General features: G+C 41.7%; 2 protein-coding genes across 5 annotated transcripts; one reads left to right on the forward strand and one right to left on the reverse strand.

Moving 5' to 3' along the window:
* Nucleotides 1-900: 900 nt before the first annotated feature.
* Nucleotides 901-13,850, reverse strand: ark2cb (arkadia (RNF111) C-terminal like ring finger ubiquitin ligase 2Cb). 4 transcript variants are annotated; one of them, XM_070963599.1, is made up of 8 exons: nt 13,652-13,850; nt 9,685-10,018; nt 9,391-9,519; nt 8,270-8,399; nt 7,985-8,089; nt 7,495-7,590; nt 6,840-6,943; nt 901-4,591 (listed from the first exon to the last, which is right to left on the reverse strand). In XM_070963599.1, exons 1-8 carry the CDS (start codon nt 13,710-13,712, stop codon nt 4,474-4,476), a joined length of 1,077 nt encoding a protein of 358 aa, XP_070819700.1. In that variant the 5' UTR covers nt 13,713-13,850; the 3' UTR covers nt 901-4,473. The 4 variants fall into 4 exon arrangements, with proteins under 4 accessions (XP_070819700.1, XP_070819699.1, XP_070819698.1 ...); XM_070963598.1 differs by having other exon boundaries at nt 902-4,591; nt 9,391-9,522; XM_070963597.1 differs by having other exon boundaries at nt 902-4,591; nt 9,685-12,761; nt 13,652-13,801.
* A 644-nt stretch (nt 13,851-14,494) lies between these two features.
* On the forward strand, nt 14,495-20,150 carry LOC139331976 (ATP synthase subunit alpha, mitochondrial-like). The gene is made up of 11 exons (XM_070963600.1): nt 14,495-15,724; nt 16,198-16,273; nt 16,915-17,084; nt 17,338-17,511; nt 17,732-17,898; nt 18,001-18,301; nt 18,419-18,643; nt 18,753-18,860; nt 18,986-19,130; nt 19,256-19,406; nt 19,526-20,150. Exons 1-11 carry the CDS (start codon nt 15,665-15,667, stop codon nt 19,602-19,604), a joined length of 1,656 nt encoding a protein of 551 aa, XP_070819701.1. The 5' UTR covers nt 14,495-15,664; the 3' UTR covers nt 19,605-20,150.
* The last annotated feature ends 1,655 nt before the right edge of the window (nt 20,151-21,805 follow it).

The raw sequence follows: 21,805 nt of genomic DNA on the forward strand, positions 1-21,805 counted from the left end.
ATTGTTCAAAGCAGATAATCTAACGCAATAAACATTCAGTCTCAATTTGTTCTGTCTTTATTCTTTGTTTTGCTTTTTTTCTTTCATGTCTAGATTAAGCATTGTTGCACCAGTCCAGCACATTTTTTGGAACTGGGGTTGTTTGTAGTATGGATGTAAGACACAAATCCAAAAAACACACTAATTCAATGGAGGGTTTGAGCATGTGTTGTCTTCACACTGCAAAAGGGACAAAATGCACTCAAAACAATCAGTACACATACCAAAATGTTTGAGTGTGCTGTTAATGAACAAGGGAAATGGAATAGACGCTCACAGCTGCAAATACTTCAAATTAATTGTGGATGGTGATGAAAGAGCTCAAGCAACAGCACAGAAAACAAAAATATTTATTTGAATAATACCTATTCGGAAAAACATTTTGCTGTCTCTGAAATCCGGTCGACTGTGGCGGTCCAAACCAGCAGTAAATGTGACATGAATGCCACAATTCACACTTTCTCTCAACATCAAATTGTGACAAAGAATCAAATCTTATATTGTTACTTTGCATATTGCTTTGGGTTAAAATTGGGCATATTAAGGATAGATTTAATAATAAAATCTAGATCTGCAAGAAAAATATTCACATTAATTTTCGCCCATGATCTGCTCATTTTTTAACATAAACATTTTTGATAATGACAAAGATATGTACTGATCAAGACAGGGTACTGTTTCTAAATCATCTCAAGCATACAACTAGCATCTCTGTACTGCAATTACTTGTTAATTAACAGACTGATCGATATATCTGCTAATGAGTTAATCTTGGCCAATACATTTAATTCAAACCTGTAAATGAGTATTTTTGAGGTAAATGATTTTAACAGGACACCAAATAATACGAAAAATTAAATAAGATGTCAGCATTTTAGGCAGTTTATTTGAAAAACACATACAAAAAGATCATATACAAGACAATAAATAAAAAAGAGACAGAACAGTTTGGGTTAAGCTATGCAACTTTTTGCATCATCATTAGTAATAAATACAGTACAAAATCCACCCAGAGTGAATCTAAAGATTTTCCACAATATTCACTGATCATGTTATTCTTCATTATGATTTAGCTATTGCTTTCATATTATTGATACATACTTCTACTTTTCTATAAAATACTCAAGATCATAAAACATTGCGCGGTTACAGCAAAACAGCAGTGTGTTGTACAAAGATGGCCACTTCCCTTTTTCACTGGCAGGTTAATAATCAACATTTTTTCAGCAGCAAAGAAACATCTGAAATATTCAAGAAGGTACAGCATCATATTAAACACATCTACAGAGCTACTCCCACATACACATAGGAAAACCTGAGAAGGACATGCATTAAAAAGCTTGTGCTTTAAGTTCTACTGTTCATTCCGGTTCATCAGCTTGAGTTAATACTATGGCTACTGTCCAGTTCGCTCTGGAGTAATGGGGTACACTGTGGAGGACATGGGGTAAGGCCAGTGAGAGCACGAAATGAAATAATAATAGAAAGACCAGCCAGCGTCATTCCAATCCAATATGTTATAATAATTTGCAGGATTAGTATTAGAGTATTAATAAGAAATGCACACCGAAAACATAGTTAGCTTATTATACCCAGGTGTAAAACACGCTATCTATATTGTATAACCACAGTACACCAGAAATTTGCTCAATAAGACCAATGGCTCAAGTTAGCATGTTAGATACTTCCCAAAATCCCACACAAAGCAATTGCCAGCGATACATTAGAACAAATAATACAGTTTCATTAAGTGGGTCCTAAAATAATAAGCACTAAATTGAGATCCAGATATGATGGAATATCATGAACATGGTCAAAATAAAACAAAACAAGAAATTAAGTTGCATGTGACTGATTATGGGAAACAAAGCAGTATCATATAACGAAAGCAAGCTAATTGTGGAGCCATACTAAGACAAAAGGGGTCCGCACCCCGTCACCTGCTTTACATCAAAGCACGGATGATAGTCGAAACACAAAAATATAGAAAATTAAAATGAAGAGGTGACATGAATGGAATGTAATCCAGATCAACAGCACCATGCTGGCTAGAAAATGGGTTGGGAAACACCCCCAAGTCAATTTTTCAACAAGTTTCTTTTTTTCTCCTTTGAAAAAGAAAACACAGACGGCATGCAGAAGCATCCCCACCGACCAATGCATAATGAGGTATTCTTTTTTTAATATTTTGTGTTATTTTAAATAAATATATTGATTAAATTGCAAAGTTATGAGATAGAGACATTAAATATTCCACCACGATAGCTAGCTAGCTACAGTTAGTAATAAATAATGATTGTTAAATACTTAAGGCATCTTTAATCACAGCATTCTATGTGAACTAGCAAACCTCCATTTTCATCCATCTGTAGTTTTTTGGATGGAGGTTTCATACAAAAAGAAAAAAAAAACAAAAAAAAACGCAACACAAACAGTCAAGTTACCCTCCAATAATACACAAGGAAGCATGAAAATACTTGGAACTGAATAGAAACACAAAATCTAGGACAAGAAGAACCCACACCACCAAACCAAAAATCAGGCAACTCCATATTATAGTGCATTTACAAAACACAAGCTACATTATAACAACAATAAATATGTTTTTGCAGCATTGCAGCTTTTTCTTCACTATGGTTAAAATGGACAAGGACTCGGCATATTAGTACCATGTCCAGATTGGCATGTGAGCAAAAAGAAAAAGAAGAAAACGAAATACAAGTAATAAGGAAAAGAAAACAAATGGCAGAAAAAAGACAATTGAAATAAAAATCAATGTTAAGAACAATTGTTTGGTATTTTTCAAATGGATGGCTTTTTCTCCCTTTCACCCTCCTTCAAGTGAACTACGCCGACATGGTTCATGCATGATAAAGAGAAAACAGCTTCTATCACTGAACGTATCACAGTTGTTCTAGCAATACCATACACTACTACCATGGGGGAGGGGGGTGGGGACAATCATACACATTCTAGCACATATCACAGGCAAACTAGTTTGTATTTTCCCTGTAATACCAGACACAGTCTCTTTTTATCAAAAACAGTGGGAGCAACTTAGATTGAAATGAAAAGGAGCCGTTACAACAACAGAGGCGATTCACTGTATATAGAAATCACATGTGCTTGTTCGATAGGCAATAAGGTTCTGGTAATAGGTAATACAAATGTCAGATTTTATTCACTCTGATGGCAAGACTCAGGCACTGCATCCTCAAGCCCATGCCGGCCTCTCGTGTCATGATCGTGCCATGAGCGAGGCCTCAGAGAGGAGTTGCAGTTAGACACGGATCCACTAGCAGCTCTTTGAATCCTGACACCAGGAGAGAAATGCTACATTGGTCCGAGATCGGCGTCTAAGGGCAACTTTACTCGGGATGAGTGGGGGAGTGGGGGTGGGGGGTGTAGGGGTATTAGGTGCATTCTTGTCCTCCTCTATGAATGAGTGGGATCGTCATAGTATACGGTTCACATGCACAGACACAGTCCCTGTTTCTACTGCTCCACAATATTAACGACACAGCCCAAGCCTGCCATACAGCATGCACATCTGAGGCCTCTGCTCTAGATTATAGAGGCCCGACTACGACACTACACAGATCACTGGAAGCCATGCCTGCAGTTAGCGGGTTTAGCATCAACTCTGATGGCATCTACTAACTGTAAATCCAAAAACCATGTTAGACAAGAAAGAGGGATTTTTGGCCTTTTTACACAACTAGCTCTTTCCTCATTGCCTGTGATTTAACACACTGAATATTCTCTCTGTTAGAGCTGTGGTCACCCCCTCTGTAGGTTTATTTTTCACACACATATTTCTCAAAAGGCTTTTGCTTGCTACACAACACTGTTACTCTGTAAATACTTTTTCAGTACTATACTCCATTACACCACAAGCGTTCAGCTACAAGAGTTCACACCAAACAACCTCATGCTAATCATTTGATAATGTTCTGTACAGATGTGCTGAGGGCTTGGGCAGAGTGCAGCTTAAAGGATTTTTCACAGGCCTGGGGGAGAGGGTTTAGATATAGTGGCAGAGATCATACACCACACTGAGCTGGGGAGGTTGGTGTGAGTGTCCTCTCTCGGTGGCTGTATGGAGAAATGTACACAAGGTACACAATCTGACAGAATCGTGTGAAGCCTCAGCACATCTGTCCATACACGTCCGCTCCTACCTGTTACATCCAGCAAGTCCATTCAACCAACCTTCAGTCCAGCCACCTATCAATGCATTAACCCCCGTCCCTCGTTGTGTTGTGGGTGAGTGTGCTTTGTTGATCCCTCTGTCACAGCTGTCTCAGAAGGCAGGCTCGTTGAGTGATGCAGAGGGGGAGAGGGGGTGTTTGGCAGAGCTTCCCCCCCCCCCGAGGGAGGCAATGGAGAATTAAACAAGACCAGATCCAAAGCTGCATGGGTCGACAGGAGCTATCAACTGTCGGGTGTCAGTTGGGTCTCAATGTCCACTCTGCAGATGGGGCATTTCCTGCTGGTGGCCAGCCACTGGTCCACACACGCCTGGTGGAAGAGGTGCATGCAGGGTAATCTCCTGCAGACATAAGAGAGATACGGTCAGTGTTTGAAAAGAAACCATGAATCTCCAAGATGAGCTAAGAAACCCTGTTTTCAGCTTTGAGATGAGGCTTTTTTTCAGATAATCCAGTAGATTTTTTTAGTGGTTCATTTATTTTAAGACGTAAGGTAGTGTTCTCGACTCGAAAGGAACACTTCATTCTTCAGTTTATCTGAAATAAATAAATAAATCACGATGGGGATGATAGAAGCCTTTTGTGCACAACGCAGTCTCTAACATTTTATGTCCCATTTTGTGATTCATTGATAGATGCATCCTGATCTTTGTCACACAGCTGCATTACTCAAACCCATTAACTGATTATCAAAATAGTTCGCGATTATTTTAATATTTGACAACCAATCGATTAATCGTTGCAGCTCTGTTTCTAATGTTGTCAATAAACCAAACACAAGCAGAACAGAGTTCAAACAGCTGGATGAAACAGCTGTTTTTCCTCTGCTCAGTTACACCAGGTTGAAGGTCCTGCCATGGCAGGCATTCAGACTGAGTCCAGAATAGATCCAGTTGTCTGACTGTGGTTCACATTTGTGTCTCAAGTGACTTTTGTCATCTAATTTCTCTTCACAACTCGTGTGTGATTAAATCTGTGGGGACCTGCGACTGCTGCCAGAAATCCACATTTGTTCTTTGAAACAGAGTTAGAGATGGGATGTTTGTGTGCTTAAGTGCAATCATGCGTATTTAGAGCTGTCCACTTCTATCAAATCACCCAAGAAGCATTTAAATGCCAACACAACAAAAGGCATATGCTCTTCTCATTCACATTAACCTTGTGACTCCAAGTTAAACATAGCCTGAAAGATCATGAATGATGAATGCTTGGAAGACCAGAGATTTTTTGGATATAATGTAGAATATCACCAAGCCTAACAAACCTTGTCACTGCTCCACTCTCTTCTTTCAAATACAGACCAGACACACAACAAAAACCTGAAGCTTTCACCTCCTTTGTTCTCCTTCCTCCCTTTTATTTTTCCCAGAGTAAAATAACTCTGTCACTTTGCCAGTTAGACAGATCACAACACTGGACACACATCATAAGATTTTGTGAAATGCTAATGTCGCCTTCGGGCGGTATTTTCAAGATGAGGTGCTGGAAGAAATCCTGTGATGGGATTTTCAGACCTGATGCTTTGAACTTAGGTGGCAGAACCAATTTAGGGTTAAAAACTGCTGAGACTCTGACTGTGCATCCATTCTGCAGGAAAGCGCTGTGAATATATATAAATTAGGGAATGTGAAGATGTTTCTCTGAGGTCTAATCAGCAAGGAAATGATTGTCTGGCCTCAAGCCGCTTTCCACAAACAACCTTAAGAGAAAATGTTGCTCACAACACTGTGTGGAAGTCCACTGCATTGTAGAGGCTGGACGTAAAAACCAATATTATGGATGAATGAGACATTCCATAATGTTTGTCTCAAGAATCTTCAAGCCAGTCTTAAAGATCTCCAGAAAGAAACATAAAGGAAGATCCATGAATCGCTAACAGACTCCTCAAAGTAATCCTCTTTTGGAGAGCAAGACCATGGCTGCATTCACACGTGTGTGTGTTTGACACGTGAGTGTTCACATCATAAAGATGGTGGTATGATGGTACCACTTGGTTGTCATAATTACGCTAATCCAATATGACTCTGTAAGGCTGTGATCAGGCCAAACAGTGCTTTGAGCTAAATCCTAAAGTCAGCATGCTAACATGTTCAAAATGGCAATGCTAACTGAAGTTAAGCAGGTATAATGTTTATACCATGTTCACCATGTTTTAATTTAGCAGCCTACAGTGATAATGTGGTTTCAGGGATGACATTGTTTCTGCAGGTAATTACTCATAAACCAAAGTTAGCAAATTAAATTAAAGTTTTGACCTGATGGTGGCGCTAGCGAAAAGTCAGGGAGTGAACAAATTTATGACATTTCATCCTGATGGAGATGAACCAAATATTTTGCAAAATCTAATCCAACAGCTGTCCAGACATTTCATTTAAAACCACAACTGTAGAGGAAGAGTCAGCAGATCAACAAAGTCAGCAGGATTCATCCTCTGGGGATCATGAATGTATATACAACATTTCCTGACCACGGCAGGTCAGACAAATGTATCCCAGAGGAAACAGCAGAATGTATGTACAGTGTATGTTCACATTTACATGAGCAACATTTTCCCCTTAGAAAAAGCAAAAGATGAGCGTAGAGCTGTACCTGACGTCCTCTCCATCCTCCAACATCGACAGACAGATGGTGCACTTCTCATCGGTGTCCAGCTCCTCATCATCCAGACACATCTTCAGGTCCTGGGGTATTCTCTGCAGAGAGACTTTAATTATTGAAACGTGTTGTACAGCTGTGTGTTAGGAGCGGTTATGTTTGTGCCACGGGTGTCTCTGAGTCAGCCCAGACAAGAAGGAAAGAGTCACCTAATCATGCTTCCCAGAAAAAAAAATAGACATCAGATGGAAAACGCTCAATTACTTCTTCTCACTCACAATGTACCAAATGATCTGACACTGTTTCCAGAGAATTTGGGTCATACTCAGCAGAGGCACTTTTTTAAATTCATTCCACGCACATATCTGCAGACAGCTGGATGAGTCATCCCTCGCCTCGAATTGTGCACACTGCAGACCTGTCTCACTAATCTGCGAACGGAAATTAGTTTGACCTTTGAACTGCTGTGAGAGCCGTGACCTCCTTTCCACTCTCGTCTCCTCTCTTTGATCCTTTCGACCCCATGCTGCCCTTTTCCAAGCCCATCTTTCACATCAAGCTCAACTTATTTCTCGCCCAGTGCTTCATCTATACCAGACCACTTCAAATAGTTGCATCGCTCGGCTAGCAAGTAAAAAAACCATTTTACCTTTTTGTACTTATGGGGGAAAGTGAATCTCTCTATGGTGGTTTGGACTGCTCCACGGTTCACACTGCCCAATCTGTCCTCCAGCTGCAGAAGCTCCTACAATGGAAACGATATGGACATGTCTTTTAAGTCCTTTAGGTGAGGTTTGTAAAAGGCATCTCTGTCCTTGCCTGCTAAATTAACAGCTGTATAATAAAGGGTGAAAGACGTACAAGAGTGGAATACTTCGATAAGATAAAAGAATTGGTCCTTCGAGGAACAAGAAAGAGCCTCTCAGGAAACAAGTGCATCGTGTTCAATTGAAAACAAATGTCATGAGATTAAAGCTAGCTGGACAATTTGAGGCATCTGGTACACGAATTAATTGGAAAAAAGAAAAGCAGTTACACACTCAAGGATGTCCAGAGGATTGCTCTAAGAGGAAACAATTATAAATGAGTGTAGACTGGTGTGTCTGCTGAGGTGACAGAGAGGAAGGAGCAGCACGAACCTCGTAGCTCTCTCTAACAGCTGACGCGTGGCGGGAGGGGTTGAGACTCTGCAGAGCCAGCAGGTGCAGCTGGGGATATGGGTAGTTTCTGATCTCATGGACGACCTGGAAGATGACAGATAAAAGAAGGTAGCGTCAGCTCTGTGCGGAAATCAGAAGAAACACAGGAACACAATTCATCCCACGGTTGCTGGGTATCGAGATTAGTCGCCAAAGCCAGAGGAGACACGCTGCGAGTTCATCGAGACGGACGTGATTGATTGAAGTGAGGCAGAGGGGGCTCACCACTTGTGTTGAGGCATTGTTTCTAGGGAAGTGGTGCATCCTAGGAGAGGTCAAGTAGTGCTGATAGTGCTGCGGCAGCGGATGGATGTGATACTGGTGGGGGGGCAGCCCAGCATCTACACTCAGATCCCTGGACAGAAACCGAAGACAAGTCAGTCAATGGCACACACGTCACTATTTCATAGTGTTTCTGGCAAATTGTATAAAATGGATTTCTACACGGCACAGCGACCCCAAAAGAACAGCACTTCTCAGGCCAGTGATTCCCAGCCAGGGTACTGTTGCTGTAGGAGCTACTTCTGTAGTTGCTTGGAGGTGCATGGAAAGCTGTGTACAGAAAACTACTGGGGAAAACACCTTTTTGGAACATTCCACAGCTAAACAGGTTCATTGGTAACAGGTGAAAGGCTCAGTTGATCACAAGCGAGGGTGAAGCGAGGTTCACCACTTTGTGAACACATGATTGCTTAAAGGATGTTACTGCATGGGCTCAGGATCACTTTGTGAAGCTGTTGTTGTTGTTACTGCTGTGGGTGGTTCTACCTCTCATACACCCCTCATGAAACTCCTCATACATTAACACATTTAGAGAGATGTGTACAGTGTTTATTGCCAACTTATGTGTCAAACAAGAGTTGCTTTGCTTAGGGCTCCTTTTCAAGTCAAACCCCTTCCATCTGGTCTTGACTCATATTTGATGGCGGTCTGGGATGTCTTGTCTGATTTTAAGTATCATTAGTGCAGAAATTATTAGTGTGTCATTTCTGCTGGTATGAAATCTAAACCTAGTCTGCCTCTGTCGCCCTGCATACTGTGCAAAAGAAACTCCTGATGTATTAATGTTGCATTTTGAAAGATGTCTACCATGTTTATTACCAATTTCAGTGTTTAATCAGAGTTGATTTACCTTGGGCTCTTCTTAAACTGGTCTCAAATTCATTTAATCTGGTCTAAAAAAAAAAACCCCACCTCTTTGTGGTTGTCCAAATTCAATTATCTGTGGTGTGAAAATGAGTTTGTGGGTATTAAGTCTAAACTTACATCATGACAATGTACTTTTGTAACAAGGAAACCTGGGACTGTTTGCCTCTGTGGCACTGCATAAGAGGTATATGACTTACCAGTCTGTGCCCTCAGCCAGGTAGCGGGGCTGTTGCACCACCGGCTGAGGAGGGACATGAAGAGGGGGCGCAAACTCATAGCCGGGCCGCAGTCTGTGGGGCTGGTGAGGAACTCTCTCTGGGGTGCGTCTGCTAAGACAAATAACCATTCATTTGAAAACATGAAACAAAGATAAATGGTCTTAAATAAGATGTCACAACAGTCTCCTTCAACCAAGAGGTCACTTGCAGACAGAAAAAGCTACGCATTTTGTCTTTTATCTTCTAAATTTCCCTGCAGACCTTTGCAGATACCTGGAGGGTGGCAGGATGTGTCGGTGCTGGGCCTCGAGGATCTGCTGCTGGAGGAGGTATTGCTGGTGTAATGCCTGAGGTAGGAAGGGAGGGGCAGGGATGTCCTGGAACTGGGGAGCGGGCAAGGGGTTGAGGGGCGGGTGGAGCGGAGGGCCATGCTGGTGGCCGGGAGGGGCCAGGTGGGGATTAATGCCTGACTGTGGCTGCCCTGGGTGGGGCATGGGGAAGTCCATGGGCAGCGGGGCCTGAGGACCTAACTGGAAGTGCCGGCAAGAGGTAGCATGGCTGTGCTGCTGCTGCTGCTGCTGTTGCTGTTGCCGGTTGAAATGGGATCCTGTGGAGGATAAGGAGAAGTTGTCAGGCACCTGAGGGGAGAGATTAGCTGGAATTAATTGTGGGTGAAATGTGGTGTCACTGTGTGTGTGATATAGCATGTTAATGAAGCCCTACCTCTTACCTAGGGTGAAAATTACTTCTGTGGGGGTGGGAAAATGATGGTTACCACAAGTACCATGAACATGACGACCATTTTTGCCCCCGCACACACAACGCAAGCTTTCATTTCTTTAATTGCATTTCCGACCTCTGGATCGACTCCTGGTCTTCTGATTCACAGACAAGCGAACTGGGCCAGAACAGACGAACTCTACCAGTATATGATCTTCAACGCTGCTCGGTTCTTGTAAATTCTGCAGCTGACAGTGGGTCAGTGCACTCAGTAAAACCTTCAGTTCCTGGCTGTCTGTAAGATATATATTCAACTGTTAAAATGCCAAGTCTCTATCTATATAACCGTAAAGAATCCTTTCCTCCTTAAAAATGAAACCAGGCATTACACTCACTTTATCATACATCTGTGCTTCACTGAAGCCTACTGTAGCTGTCTTACATACAGTATAGCTCTACTTGTTGTTCTCCCATGTGAACATTCAGGAGTAGAGAGGAAATAGCTTGAATGCTTTTTTTTTTACTCTCTCCAACCACAGCTATTTGGCAACTGCAGCGAGCAGACTGCTGTAGAGACTCAACAGGGAGAAAAAGACAGGCTAACTTGTGCTGTGGTGCAATATGGTTTTAATGCCGTGCTCGAGCTTAAAAAGACCTTATTGATTAGACAAGGCCTGAGAAATTGCAATAACAAATTTGGCCTTGATTAGAAACTTTTGGGGGAAACGCTGGCCAAAGGAAGACTTGAAACGGAGCAGGATTCAATATACTGTGCTCTGTAATGTCCGTCTGGCAGAAACTGGAGCACTAGATTTTACAAAAACCTACTAGTTTAGACTAAAATTGTGCACAATTGCTAAATTCCAGTACAAGGTTGGAGTTTAATCTGCTTTGAAAGTATAAAAGACAGGACGAAATCTCACGTAAAAAGCGGACATCACTTGAAAAATCATGTATAGGCAAAGTCTACATTGCATTTACTAGGAGCACGCTTGAAAAACGCAGTATGGTTTTACACACACCCAGGAAAGACAGGTAGTGTGCCTTTCCAGCAATATTTCCAGCTTGACAAGTCGTCAGTGCAGCCGGGCAGACAAGGGATGACCTTGCTGCCGTGGGTTAAAGGCTCAAGTCTAGACGGTAAGCAGCACACTGCGTTTTCAAGCGTCTCAGTGAAAACGATCACCATGAATGACAGCAGATAGACTCATTCAGGCCCTGTGATGGAGGAAGCGTGGAAATTGTCTATCTTTGTCACAGCGGGAGAGGAGGTGGGTGGGGAGGGGGTGGAGGGGGCAGGTAGGGACAGGGGAGAGGGAGGACAATAAATGGAAATCAGCAAGAAGCACACTGAAGGTTAGGAAAAACACTATATTCTTTATTGAAAAATATTAGTATATGTGGAATTTGTGTTTTCTTTCTTGTTTGTTTGTAATAATAGTATAAATCCATGCAACAAAAATAAACAACATAGACTGAAGGCAAGGCCCACCATGCTCCATATAGGGTTAAAAAGAACAAAAGCGGCATCCAATGAGCAGACGTGTTGGCTACAGCACATGATTCCAGTACAGCAGGGTACATCTTTACTACAGAAAGATTACATTGGATTTTCACTAGTCAATGTAGAAAAACAAAAACCAAAAATTATGAATCATAAATGTGACCATGCATTGAAAGTACTATTACCAGAACAAAAGGTAAAGAGAGACCACAACCAAACAATAAAGACGTTATTACTAATAGAGGATCTCTTTAGCAGTGCAGGAAAATAGGCATCCCTGTGAAATGGATAGCATTTTGGCCTTATGTTAGTGGGGGAAATTGGGAAGTGATGAACCACCAGTGAGCATGTTTTGCTTACTTTTTTTGAATTTCATTTGCTCATAAGGAGCAAACAGCCCTGACAATTCAGTGTGATTCGAAGCTTGAAATTTGCAAAGGGAACAAAAGGATTACACAAAAATGGAGACAGTTATGGCAGGTTGTTGTGTGCAGGTGCAGTGTACCTTCAGTCATTTCAAGTGATCTCATGACAGCATCTGCTGAAATGCTGATTTTAATAAAAAAAAATGGCATGCATGTGGTTCCAATTTTGCATGCTTTTTTTTTTTTTCAATTGTAGGTCACTTTAATCATGTACATTGCACCTTGTGTGAAGAGAAGGAAGATGAGCCAAATTCTGGTGTTCAACAATGCAGTGCAGTATTTAAGATCATGCAAAATGTATCCACTTTACAGGAATTTACAGCATGTTGTCTATCAAGACTGGATGGGAGGTACACAATGACATTCAACTGATATCTAAAAAGGAGCTAAAATGTTTACTCAGTGCTACAGCAATTTGACAGAAAAAAGACAAAAAGGTGCTCTGTTCTAGATGTTAGCTATTGTTTTAGTCTGTTTAACATGGAAAGTCTATGGCTGAATACATCTTGGGAGGGGGTGCTTTTTAATACCAATGTCGTCTTCTGATGGAAAGAGGAAATGAAGAAGGGATTCACAATACAGCTAAATGCAGAGAACAGGCAGAGGCCACGCCACACCACACAGCAGCAGATGATCATTAGCTACACAATGGGGGGACGACAAAGATCTGATAAATGCAGAATGTAGAGCCAGCCTCCATACTATGAAACAGGGAAATAAGAACAGAAATAAAAGCACAATGAAATCACTGACGCCACTGTTATGAAATTAATGTTACACTGTAGCTTTATCATTGTTAAACTATCACCGCATACTCGGGTCTTTTTGCAATCCGGCAGCTTCAAACAAACAGCTGCTGAATTGCCAATTAGCAAACAATACAATAGGCGACTGATACATTAATGGCTCGGAAGTCCATGCTCCCTGGCAACTGGCCATGTATCGATTGGTACACTGGCCAGTTGACACATAATAATTCCTGAAATCACGATGAAAAAGCGGCGAACGCTAGCAGGAGAAGGTGATCTTCAAATGACATCATCCAGGCACAGATAAGCTGACTGGCTGGAAAGGCTATGTCTATTTTGCGGTATTTTTTACAGTTCAAATAAACGATGGCACTTTGGGGAAAATAACAATGCATCGTAATGTTAATGGGCTTAAAATCGCGCAAATACAATGCATCTCACATGAATACGGCCAAACACAACTGCCTATGCAGGAATGTATTCCTGACAGTGGGAATTTTGGACCGCACGCCCCGTGCATGTGGAATCCTTTGTGAGAAATGTTTCCGTTCCAAGATATAGCCTGAGCCAACGAGCCAGTTAGCTTATCTTTAGCGGCGGTATTTGTTTTTGATTAGGCGTAATTACACCCGGTAAACTACATTATTCGGTGGTATATATTAATCTGCGACAAAGTAGTATCACGTTGCGGGTATTTTCGCGAAAATTTTCAACGTTAATTTTAGGATAGCTAACGCGAGCTAGCCCAAAGGCTAAGCTCGAGCTAGCTAGCCAACAGCTGCAGTGAATATTAAGATAAACAGGGCACATGTTTTGGATCGATATGAATATTAATACCGTACCTCTGTTTCTTACTGAGCCGAATACAGGAAGAACCAGATATCCGACATGCACTAAGACCATCCTGGGATCCTTATCTTATGATTCCGCTGGGTTATTTGGAGAGATAGAGTAGTAGTAGCCCATGCGGATCTACATTCAGGCGGTTGGTTGTTGCTGGCTGGCTAGCACCACAGGCAAACCAAACGAAACGACTGTCTGACTCGCCTGGTTGTCGCTGACAAAAGCAGACATGTCATTTAAAGTCCGGAGCAAAAGAGGGCGATATTGCGACGCTACATACCAAAGCTGGAGGTACCTAGGTTAACCTGCACAGCCTTGTCAATTAATCTTGATAAAAGAAAGTAATTGTAAGTATATCGTTAATGTTTTTTTTAGGAGGGAACCATACACAGTAAATGGACAAAAAGTCAAGGTTTAAAAATGGTTAATCCTACATTTCCCATGGTGCAACTCGACAGTATTTGTCATTAAACTAACTCGCTCTCTTCCTAAACGCCAACTTCTTTCAAACTCTAGCCTCTAAGCAATTATCAATTTATCTGATTGATCTGCATTTTATTGATGAGGGCCTCTGAATGGCCCTTTGAATGGCCCTTGGACTTTTCACTTATGCTGTTACATATTTGATCAATTGAACTTTACACATCCTTTTGTATCCAAATAGATAGATAGATAGATAGATAGATAGATAGATAGATAGATAGATAGATAGATAGATAGATAGATAGATAGATAGATAGATATTTTTCTCAATATAAATATTTTGTTTTTATACTTGCTTTATATATATATTTCTTTCTCTTCTCTTTCCTTCCATTTTATTCTAATTCCATCCTTGTAAGGAGCACTGCAAAAAAAACAATTTCCCCTCGGGGATAAATAAGGGAATTCTGATTCTGATAAATCGTTTAGTCCATACAATGTCATAAGAGAGATGGCCCAAATTAACATCTTCAAACTGCATTTTCTGTCAGTCCAACCCAAATTTAGCCTACAATTAAACAAAAAAGAAAAGCATATGGTCTATGGTTAGTGATTTATAAATTCAGTCCACAGACTCTTTTATGTGGAAAGATAATGACAGTGTACAAAAATAAGACTCTTTTCAAAAACAACAATGTTTGACCGAAACATTATTTAGGTTGGTCAGGGGCCAAGGTTGTCATTTCAGTCATGAAGCATTTGTCAAAATGTTATTTTCCTGTTCAAGAATTTAAGTCTGTTTCATAAGCTTTTCAAACCAAACCAAATTGAAATGTTTTCTCCCTACATCAAAGAATTATAGTAGAGCCATCACCATTTTTTTTCCTCTACCCAAATGCTGGAAGAATATTACTCCAAAAATGATTTACCCCAAATAAGATAAGGGAAGCTCACAAATACTAAGCATTACATGATAAGTTTTAACCTGACATTGATGTAAATTGTTATTGTATGTACTTTTACTTTTAAATTCTAAATGCGTGACTTTTACTTGCATGTATTTCTGCACTGTGTTATTGCTGCCTTTGCTTAAGTATAAGGTCCGAGTACCTCATCCACCACTGCTGTTTAAATAATTGTCATTGACTACTTTTTGTTTGTCACTGGTCATCTTAGTGGGTACACCCAACCACTGTAGGCCGAATGTAACAATGTAACAGCTCTGCCATGAGCTGAGCTTATGAACACAAAAGCTTAGCAATTTTCAGTTTTTGCTGGCAGTGTCTCAAAGGTACATATATACATATTACAAAATAAGTTATTCATAAGCTATTATTAAAATGTTGGATTTTACTTGATTTTATGCATCCTGCGAACTCTATTTTTCATGTCCAAAATAAAGTTGTAAGAAAAACTATAGCTGCCGTAGTCTCTCCGTGACGGTAGGGGGCAGAGCTGAGCAGCAATGCAGGAAACTTAACATCGGTGGCACATAAATAGAAGAAGAGTTCATTCAGCCATTACATTTTCAGTCATAAGCAGGTCGAAGCCGTAAGTGGTGGAGGACAGGTCATTAGCAACCCGAGAAAATGTTATCCGTGAGAGTTGCTGCAGCTTTGGCCAGGACCCTTCCCAGAAGGGCTGGATTTGTAAGTATATGTATTAAACTTTTTGCATTTGATGGGGATGTTGCAGCGAGATCTTTTAATATCTTTCTGAACCTTGTGGGCGTGAAGGGTAATGTTAACGCCGCAGGCCGCTAGCTAACTTGTCATCGACTTGCTAATGCCGCCCTAAACGCAACTCATCAGTCCTGAATAATAATTCGCGTTAATATTCCTGAAATCGGTGAGTTAAAAGTGTTTGTCGAAGTTGCCCTTGTGAATCTGCGTCCTGTAGCAAGCAGCGCTAAGGTTAGCACGCAAGCTTATGCTAGCTGCCAGCTAACGGCTCATTCAGCCACGCTTTGAAGGTCAGAAAGCCTGACAGCGCATGACGTCTCCGCTGCGCACTGTTACACTGGCTCAACATTTAAAGTGCATATTTATAACTGTCGTTACACTATGTTTAGTGAACTTTTGTCATCAAAGTTTAATCTAATCCGCCTGTCATTGAAAATCAGGTGTCCAAGGCTGTACCGGCCGCCTGCGTTGGGGTCAACCACCTCCACACACACAGACCATGGCTGCAGAAGACAGGTGAGAAAGTCAAAAACAACATGATAGAAACGTTGTCCTCTACGGTATGGGTCAGTACCCAAAGGTAATTTGTGAAGGTCATTGATCATACTTTGTTTCCAGAGCTTTTCTTCTGCAGTCGCGTTTTCAAATTAACAGATTTCATTCCCTTTATCCAAAACTAGTGGTAATAGTGTCTCATCAGCATTCATACATGCAGGTTGTGAAGCCTTTTAAACATGTTGCTTCTTTGATAAAAGTAGGAGAGAAAAATGCAGGTACTGTTTGTAGTGAAATTTAAACAGCGTCTTGCAAAGAAGCACTGACGATAACAGAAACATCACAGTGTCAAGTGATAAAGTAATGTTACCTTTGTTAGCCTTTTCAATCTTTATTTTTAAACCAGTGGTGCAATTCAGTAAATTGCATGCTTTGAATTGAATAATTTACTTAAGCCCCCAAAAAGACAACATTTAATAACTCTTGTGACCATAACCCTAAATGTCATCTAGCTTATACAAACATCAGTTTAACTTTTTTTTTTTTTTTTAAATTAAGCCAATATTTTGTACCACAATTTTAAAATGAACTCGAATGAATGAATGTCATGTCAGAAAGTGGCTAAACACAGTTCTATAACATGCATTTCTTGTCTTTTGCAGGCACAGCAGAGGTGTCCTCAATCCTGGAGGAGAAGATCATGGGAGCTGACACCTCTGCAGACCTGGAGGAGACAGGACGCGTGCTGTCTATTGGTGACGGTATTGCCAGAGTGTACGGGCTGAGGAATGTCCAGGCAGAAGAGATGGTGGAGTTCTCCTCTGGACTGAAAGTACGTAGACAAGGACACACACTGATTTAAAAATACAGTAAATACAAAGCTGTTGTAAATGTTCAAGTGTTTTCACACACTGTGCATACAGGATTTAGTCACTCATCCTGACAAGACTGAAAGAACATTCTGTACATTTTCCTAATAGCTGGGGGTGGAAAAAACAAACCTTAACTTGCCGGCATCTGAAGTTTAGTTTTATTTATACCTTAACAGTCATGTTGCTAATCAGCTGTAATGTTTTTCCTTCCAGGGCATGTCTCTGAACTTGGAGCCCGACAACGTTGGTGTTGTGGTGTTCGGTAACGACAAGCTGATCAAAGAGGGCGACATCGTGAAGAGGACTGGTGCCATCGTGGATGTGCCCGTCGGTGAGGAGCTGCTCGGCCGTGTGGTGGATGCTCTGGGAAATGCCATCGATGGAAAGGTAAGTTGAGCCACTGTTAAGTAGAAAATGAACTTTCTGTAGGTGAAACTCGAGGTTTGACTGTTTAGATGACTACTAACTGATATCTCTTAAAATGTTCTAATTGCTGATGTGATCAGAATTAAAATAACATGTTGAATTGTTGTTTGTTTACATAAAATGGCTTTAGGTCATCTGACAATGCTTATTTAATGTTTTGTTTTGGTTTTTTTTTCCTCAGGGTCCCCTGGGCTCAAAAACCCGTAGGCGTGTGGGTCTGAAGGCCCCTGGTATCATCCCCCGTATCTCTGTGAGGGAGCCCATGCAGACTGGAATCAAGGCTGTGGACAGTCTGGTGCCCATTGGCAGAGGCCAGCGTGAGCTGATCATTGGTGACAGGCAGACTGGGTAAATGTTCTGTTTCATTGCTGTTCACATGGATGCTAAAGCTTTGATGTAGTTTTAAAGATGGTAAGGATGCTTTTTAAATCCTCTGTTTTCACTCTCCAGCAAAACTGCCATTGCCATCGACACAATCATCAACCAGAAGCGCTTCAACGAAGGAACTGATGAGAAGAAGAAGCTGTACTGTATCTACGTCGCCATCGGACAGAAGAGGTCCACTGTGGCTCAGCTGGTGAAGAGGCTGACTGATGCTGATGCCATGAAGTACACCATCGTGGTCTCCGCCACTGCCTCTGACGCCGCTCCTCTGCAGTACCTGGCCCCATACTCTGGCTGCTCCATGGGAGAGTACTTCAGAGACAATGGCAAGCACGCTCTGATCATCTATGATGATCTGTCCAAGCAGGTGAGGGCTGCGACTGAAAAATTGCACAAGTTGGGAAATATCTACTTCATGAATGTTAATAATGAAATCGTATTGCAGTAATCATGGTTAATAAAAAAAATTCCATCTTCCCCTCAGGCTGTTGCCTACCGTCAGATGTCCCTGCTGCTGCGTCGTCCCCCTGGTCGCGAGGCTTACCCCGGAGATGTGTTCTACCTGCACTCCCGTCTGCTGGAGAGAGCCGCCAAAATGAACGACAACTTCGGTGGCGGCTCCCTCACTGCCCTGCCTGTCATCGAGACCCAGGCCGGTGATGTGTCCGCCTACATCCCCACCAACGTCATCTCCATCACAGACGGACAGGTCAGTCCATAACTATCTTCGGAGTTCATCGTCTTGGTTGCGTTTTGGCTCGTCTGTGAATCATTCTCCACCACATCGCTGCTATAATTTCTTCATCTGGTTGCTGTAGATCTTCTTGGAGACTGAGCTGTTCTACAAGGGTATCCGCCCAGCTATCAACGTGGGTTTGTCTGTGTCCAGAGTAGGCTCTGCTGCCCAGACCAGAGCCATGAAGCAGGTAACATCTGGCTTTTATTTTTCAATCTAAATATCACCAGAAGTTCAAGTTTGGCTTCAGAGTAAACGGTTCTGGATGATCTCAGATAATCTCCATCATTGTAAATAATTATTTCTTCCCTGTAGGTGGCCGGTACCATGAAGCTGGAGCTGGCTCAGTACCGTGAGGTTGCTGCCTTCGCCCAGTTCGGCTCTGACCTGGACGCTGCCACCCAGCAGCTCCTTAACAGGGGTGTCAGGCTCACTGAATTGCTCAAGCAGGGACAGTACTGTGAGTGTCCACTTCTTTGTACCGTTTCTGTTCCCAATGAAGTATAATAGAAATGCTAAGCTGGTATCGTATGTCCTAAAAATGCAGAATTTGACAACTAAACTGTCTCCCATTCCCCTCTTTAGCTCCCATGGCCATTGAGGAACAGGTCACAGTCATCTACGCTGGTGTCAGAGGTCACTTGGACAAGATGGAGCCCAGCAAGATCACAAAGTTTGAGAAGGCTTTCCTGCAGCACATCCTCAGCCAGCACCAGGACCTGCTCGCCGCAATCAAGTGAGACACATTTCTCAGCCACAATATGTTTGAACGACTTCCCTTATTGTTTGACCACGAGCGAACAGGTATTAACTGTTAAAAAGCGTTAAACTGACTTGACCCGTTTGCTGTTTCAGGGCCGACGGCAAGATCTCCGAGGCATCAGACGCTAAACTGAAGCAGATTGTTCTGAGCTTCCTGTCCAGTTTTGAGTAATGGATAGCACTTCTCTTGATCTTCAGTGAGCTACCTGTCCGTGTCCCCATTATGCTTATATATGTGAACACACTGAAGGCCAAAACCTCCATGTACAGATTTCTCCAAATAAAATTTTACAACCCTACTGTGCTGTAAAATTCTTCTGATTGTGGGCTGACTGCGGTGAGTTTAGTGTTTAGGTCAGAGCCCTCTGAGCAGATCTCTCCAGTGGCAGAAGAGAAGCAATCTGTGTGAGAAGAACAAACGCCCAAAACTTAAGATGCATCAAATGTGTTTCAGTGTACTAAAATATAAAGGTCACCTGCATAACAATACTCATACCACAGTTATGAATTGTTTACTGTGCTGTAATGATTTGTTCATAAGAGCATTATTGTAAAGGGGCAAGTGTGTTTAAAGTAACTGGACAAGTGTCTGTTTGCTCCTCGCTGCTTTCAGAGGAAGTAAGGAGTGAACTCAGTGTTCCCAGTGTGGTTGAACTGATGGGCTGATATGTTTATACTAAGGTAATAAATTCAGTGACATGATCACACATCAAACCAGTCTTGTATTGTCGTGTCTTATATCTTGTGAGACCATGCTCCCAACTCACCGATTAACCCTGAAGTGAGAATATTAAGATTAAGATTTGAGATTAAGATTTCACTTGAGCATTGAGCATTTAACCCATCCTGGTAAGTCTTCCTCCATGGCAGACCAGGAGCGGTGGGCTGCCAGCCAACAGTGGTGTCCGGGGACCAGTTCCTCTTCATCACCATTGGGCAGGTGGTGATCTTCTTGCATGTTTTTAGTGGGGGAATTTTATAGAGGATACCCCAGGTGAGCACGGGGAGAACATGCAAACTCCACACTTAAAGCGCTCTTGCTTCTTTCCTATTAAAAATTACCTTCATTATCATTTTTATCATATTTGTCTGAGATGTTAAATGAAATTGAAAATATGTCCACAAAAATTTCCAAGTTCACTGCTTCAAATTGCTTGTTTTTGTCCAGCCCAAAAATACTCAACGTACACTTGAGAAAAGCAGCAAGTCCTCTCCTTTGGGAAGCTGTAACCACATAGTGTTTTAAATTTTTGTTCAAAACCGGAAACTGAACTGAAGAGATCAATCAATTATCAGAAAGCTGCTGATTAATTAGTCACACTGTAAACTGATTCATAAAATAACCAGCTCATTGTTTCAGCTCTATTTAAAAGCATCTGACTTGACACTTGAGGCTCATTTACTGTGGGTAATGCACCTTTTTGGTCAAACGTTGTATCGTCCATGTCCAGTAGAGGGCCACAGATACCAGTGACTGATCAGTGGGTTGATCAGTCACTGGTAGAGGACTCCACTGGGCCCATTTGCTTGAAGGGCCCCACAACAGTTTGCTAAATAATCCCCTTTACTCATAAACATGAGCTTTGTGAGCTATCCTCTCATATCTCTACATGTAGGCATATCAGCATATTTACTCACTCTCTTCCCTCTTCTATCTAATACAATAGAGAAATTGAATCATATAATTTAAATTAATCAAATTTTAAAAAGGGGGGGGCAAAATGTCACGAATGTTCACACTGACATCTACACAGACAAATATAACCTGATTAAATTACAGTTTAGTATTTTTGTCACATGAAACATTGATTAAAGTTTATGCAACATGTAAAGTTTATGTAAAGTATGGCTGCCACAGACTGAACCACCGTCCATCCTGCTATGCACACCTCATTTCCCATTGGTGTTGTATTGTTCCTTCTTTCCCATCATCTACTTCTCTTTCCTGCTGCTCTGTTTGTTCGTCTCCTGTCAAGCAGGAACAAGGTGAGAACTACAGACCTCTTATGGCTCCATTGGCATCCATTGTTTTCTCATTCATAGTTTATGTCCAGTCGATACTGTGAATAGGTCCTCTTGTCATTACAGTTTTCTTACTGTCTCACAAGAGCCAGAAAGATCCTAGTAAGAGGTTTTTTAATATCTCAAGAGAATCTGGCAAATTATGTTTTAGGAACAAAGGTATAAATGTGGTGTCAGGGGATTTTAAAAGCTGCCATTGCATACTGCATTCTGAGTCGCTTGTTTCTGCAGTGCCATCACTGTCTGGCAAGATAAAGTGAGACATGTGAGAGTGGATGGAGCTGCTCTCAATAAGGGCTATTGTCAGGGTCAGCGTGACAACAAGAGAGAGCTCTGTGGAGCAACAGACAA

The sequence above is a fragment of the Chaetodon trifascialis genome, chromosome 6 (genome assembly GCF_039877785.1).
Source record: "Chaetodon trifascialis isolate fChaTrf1 chromosome 6, fChaTrf1.hap1, whole genome shotgun sequence".
In the NCBI taxonomy this organism is placed as follows: domain Eukaryota; kingdom Metazoa; phylum Chordata; class Actinopteri; order Chaetodontiformes; family Chaetodontidae; genus Chaetodon; species Chaetodon trifascialis.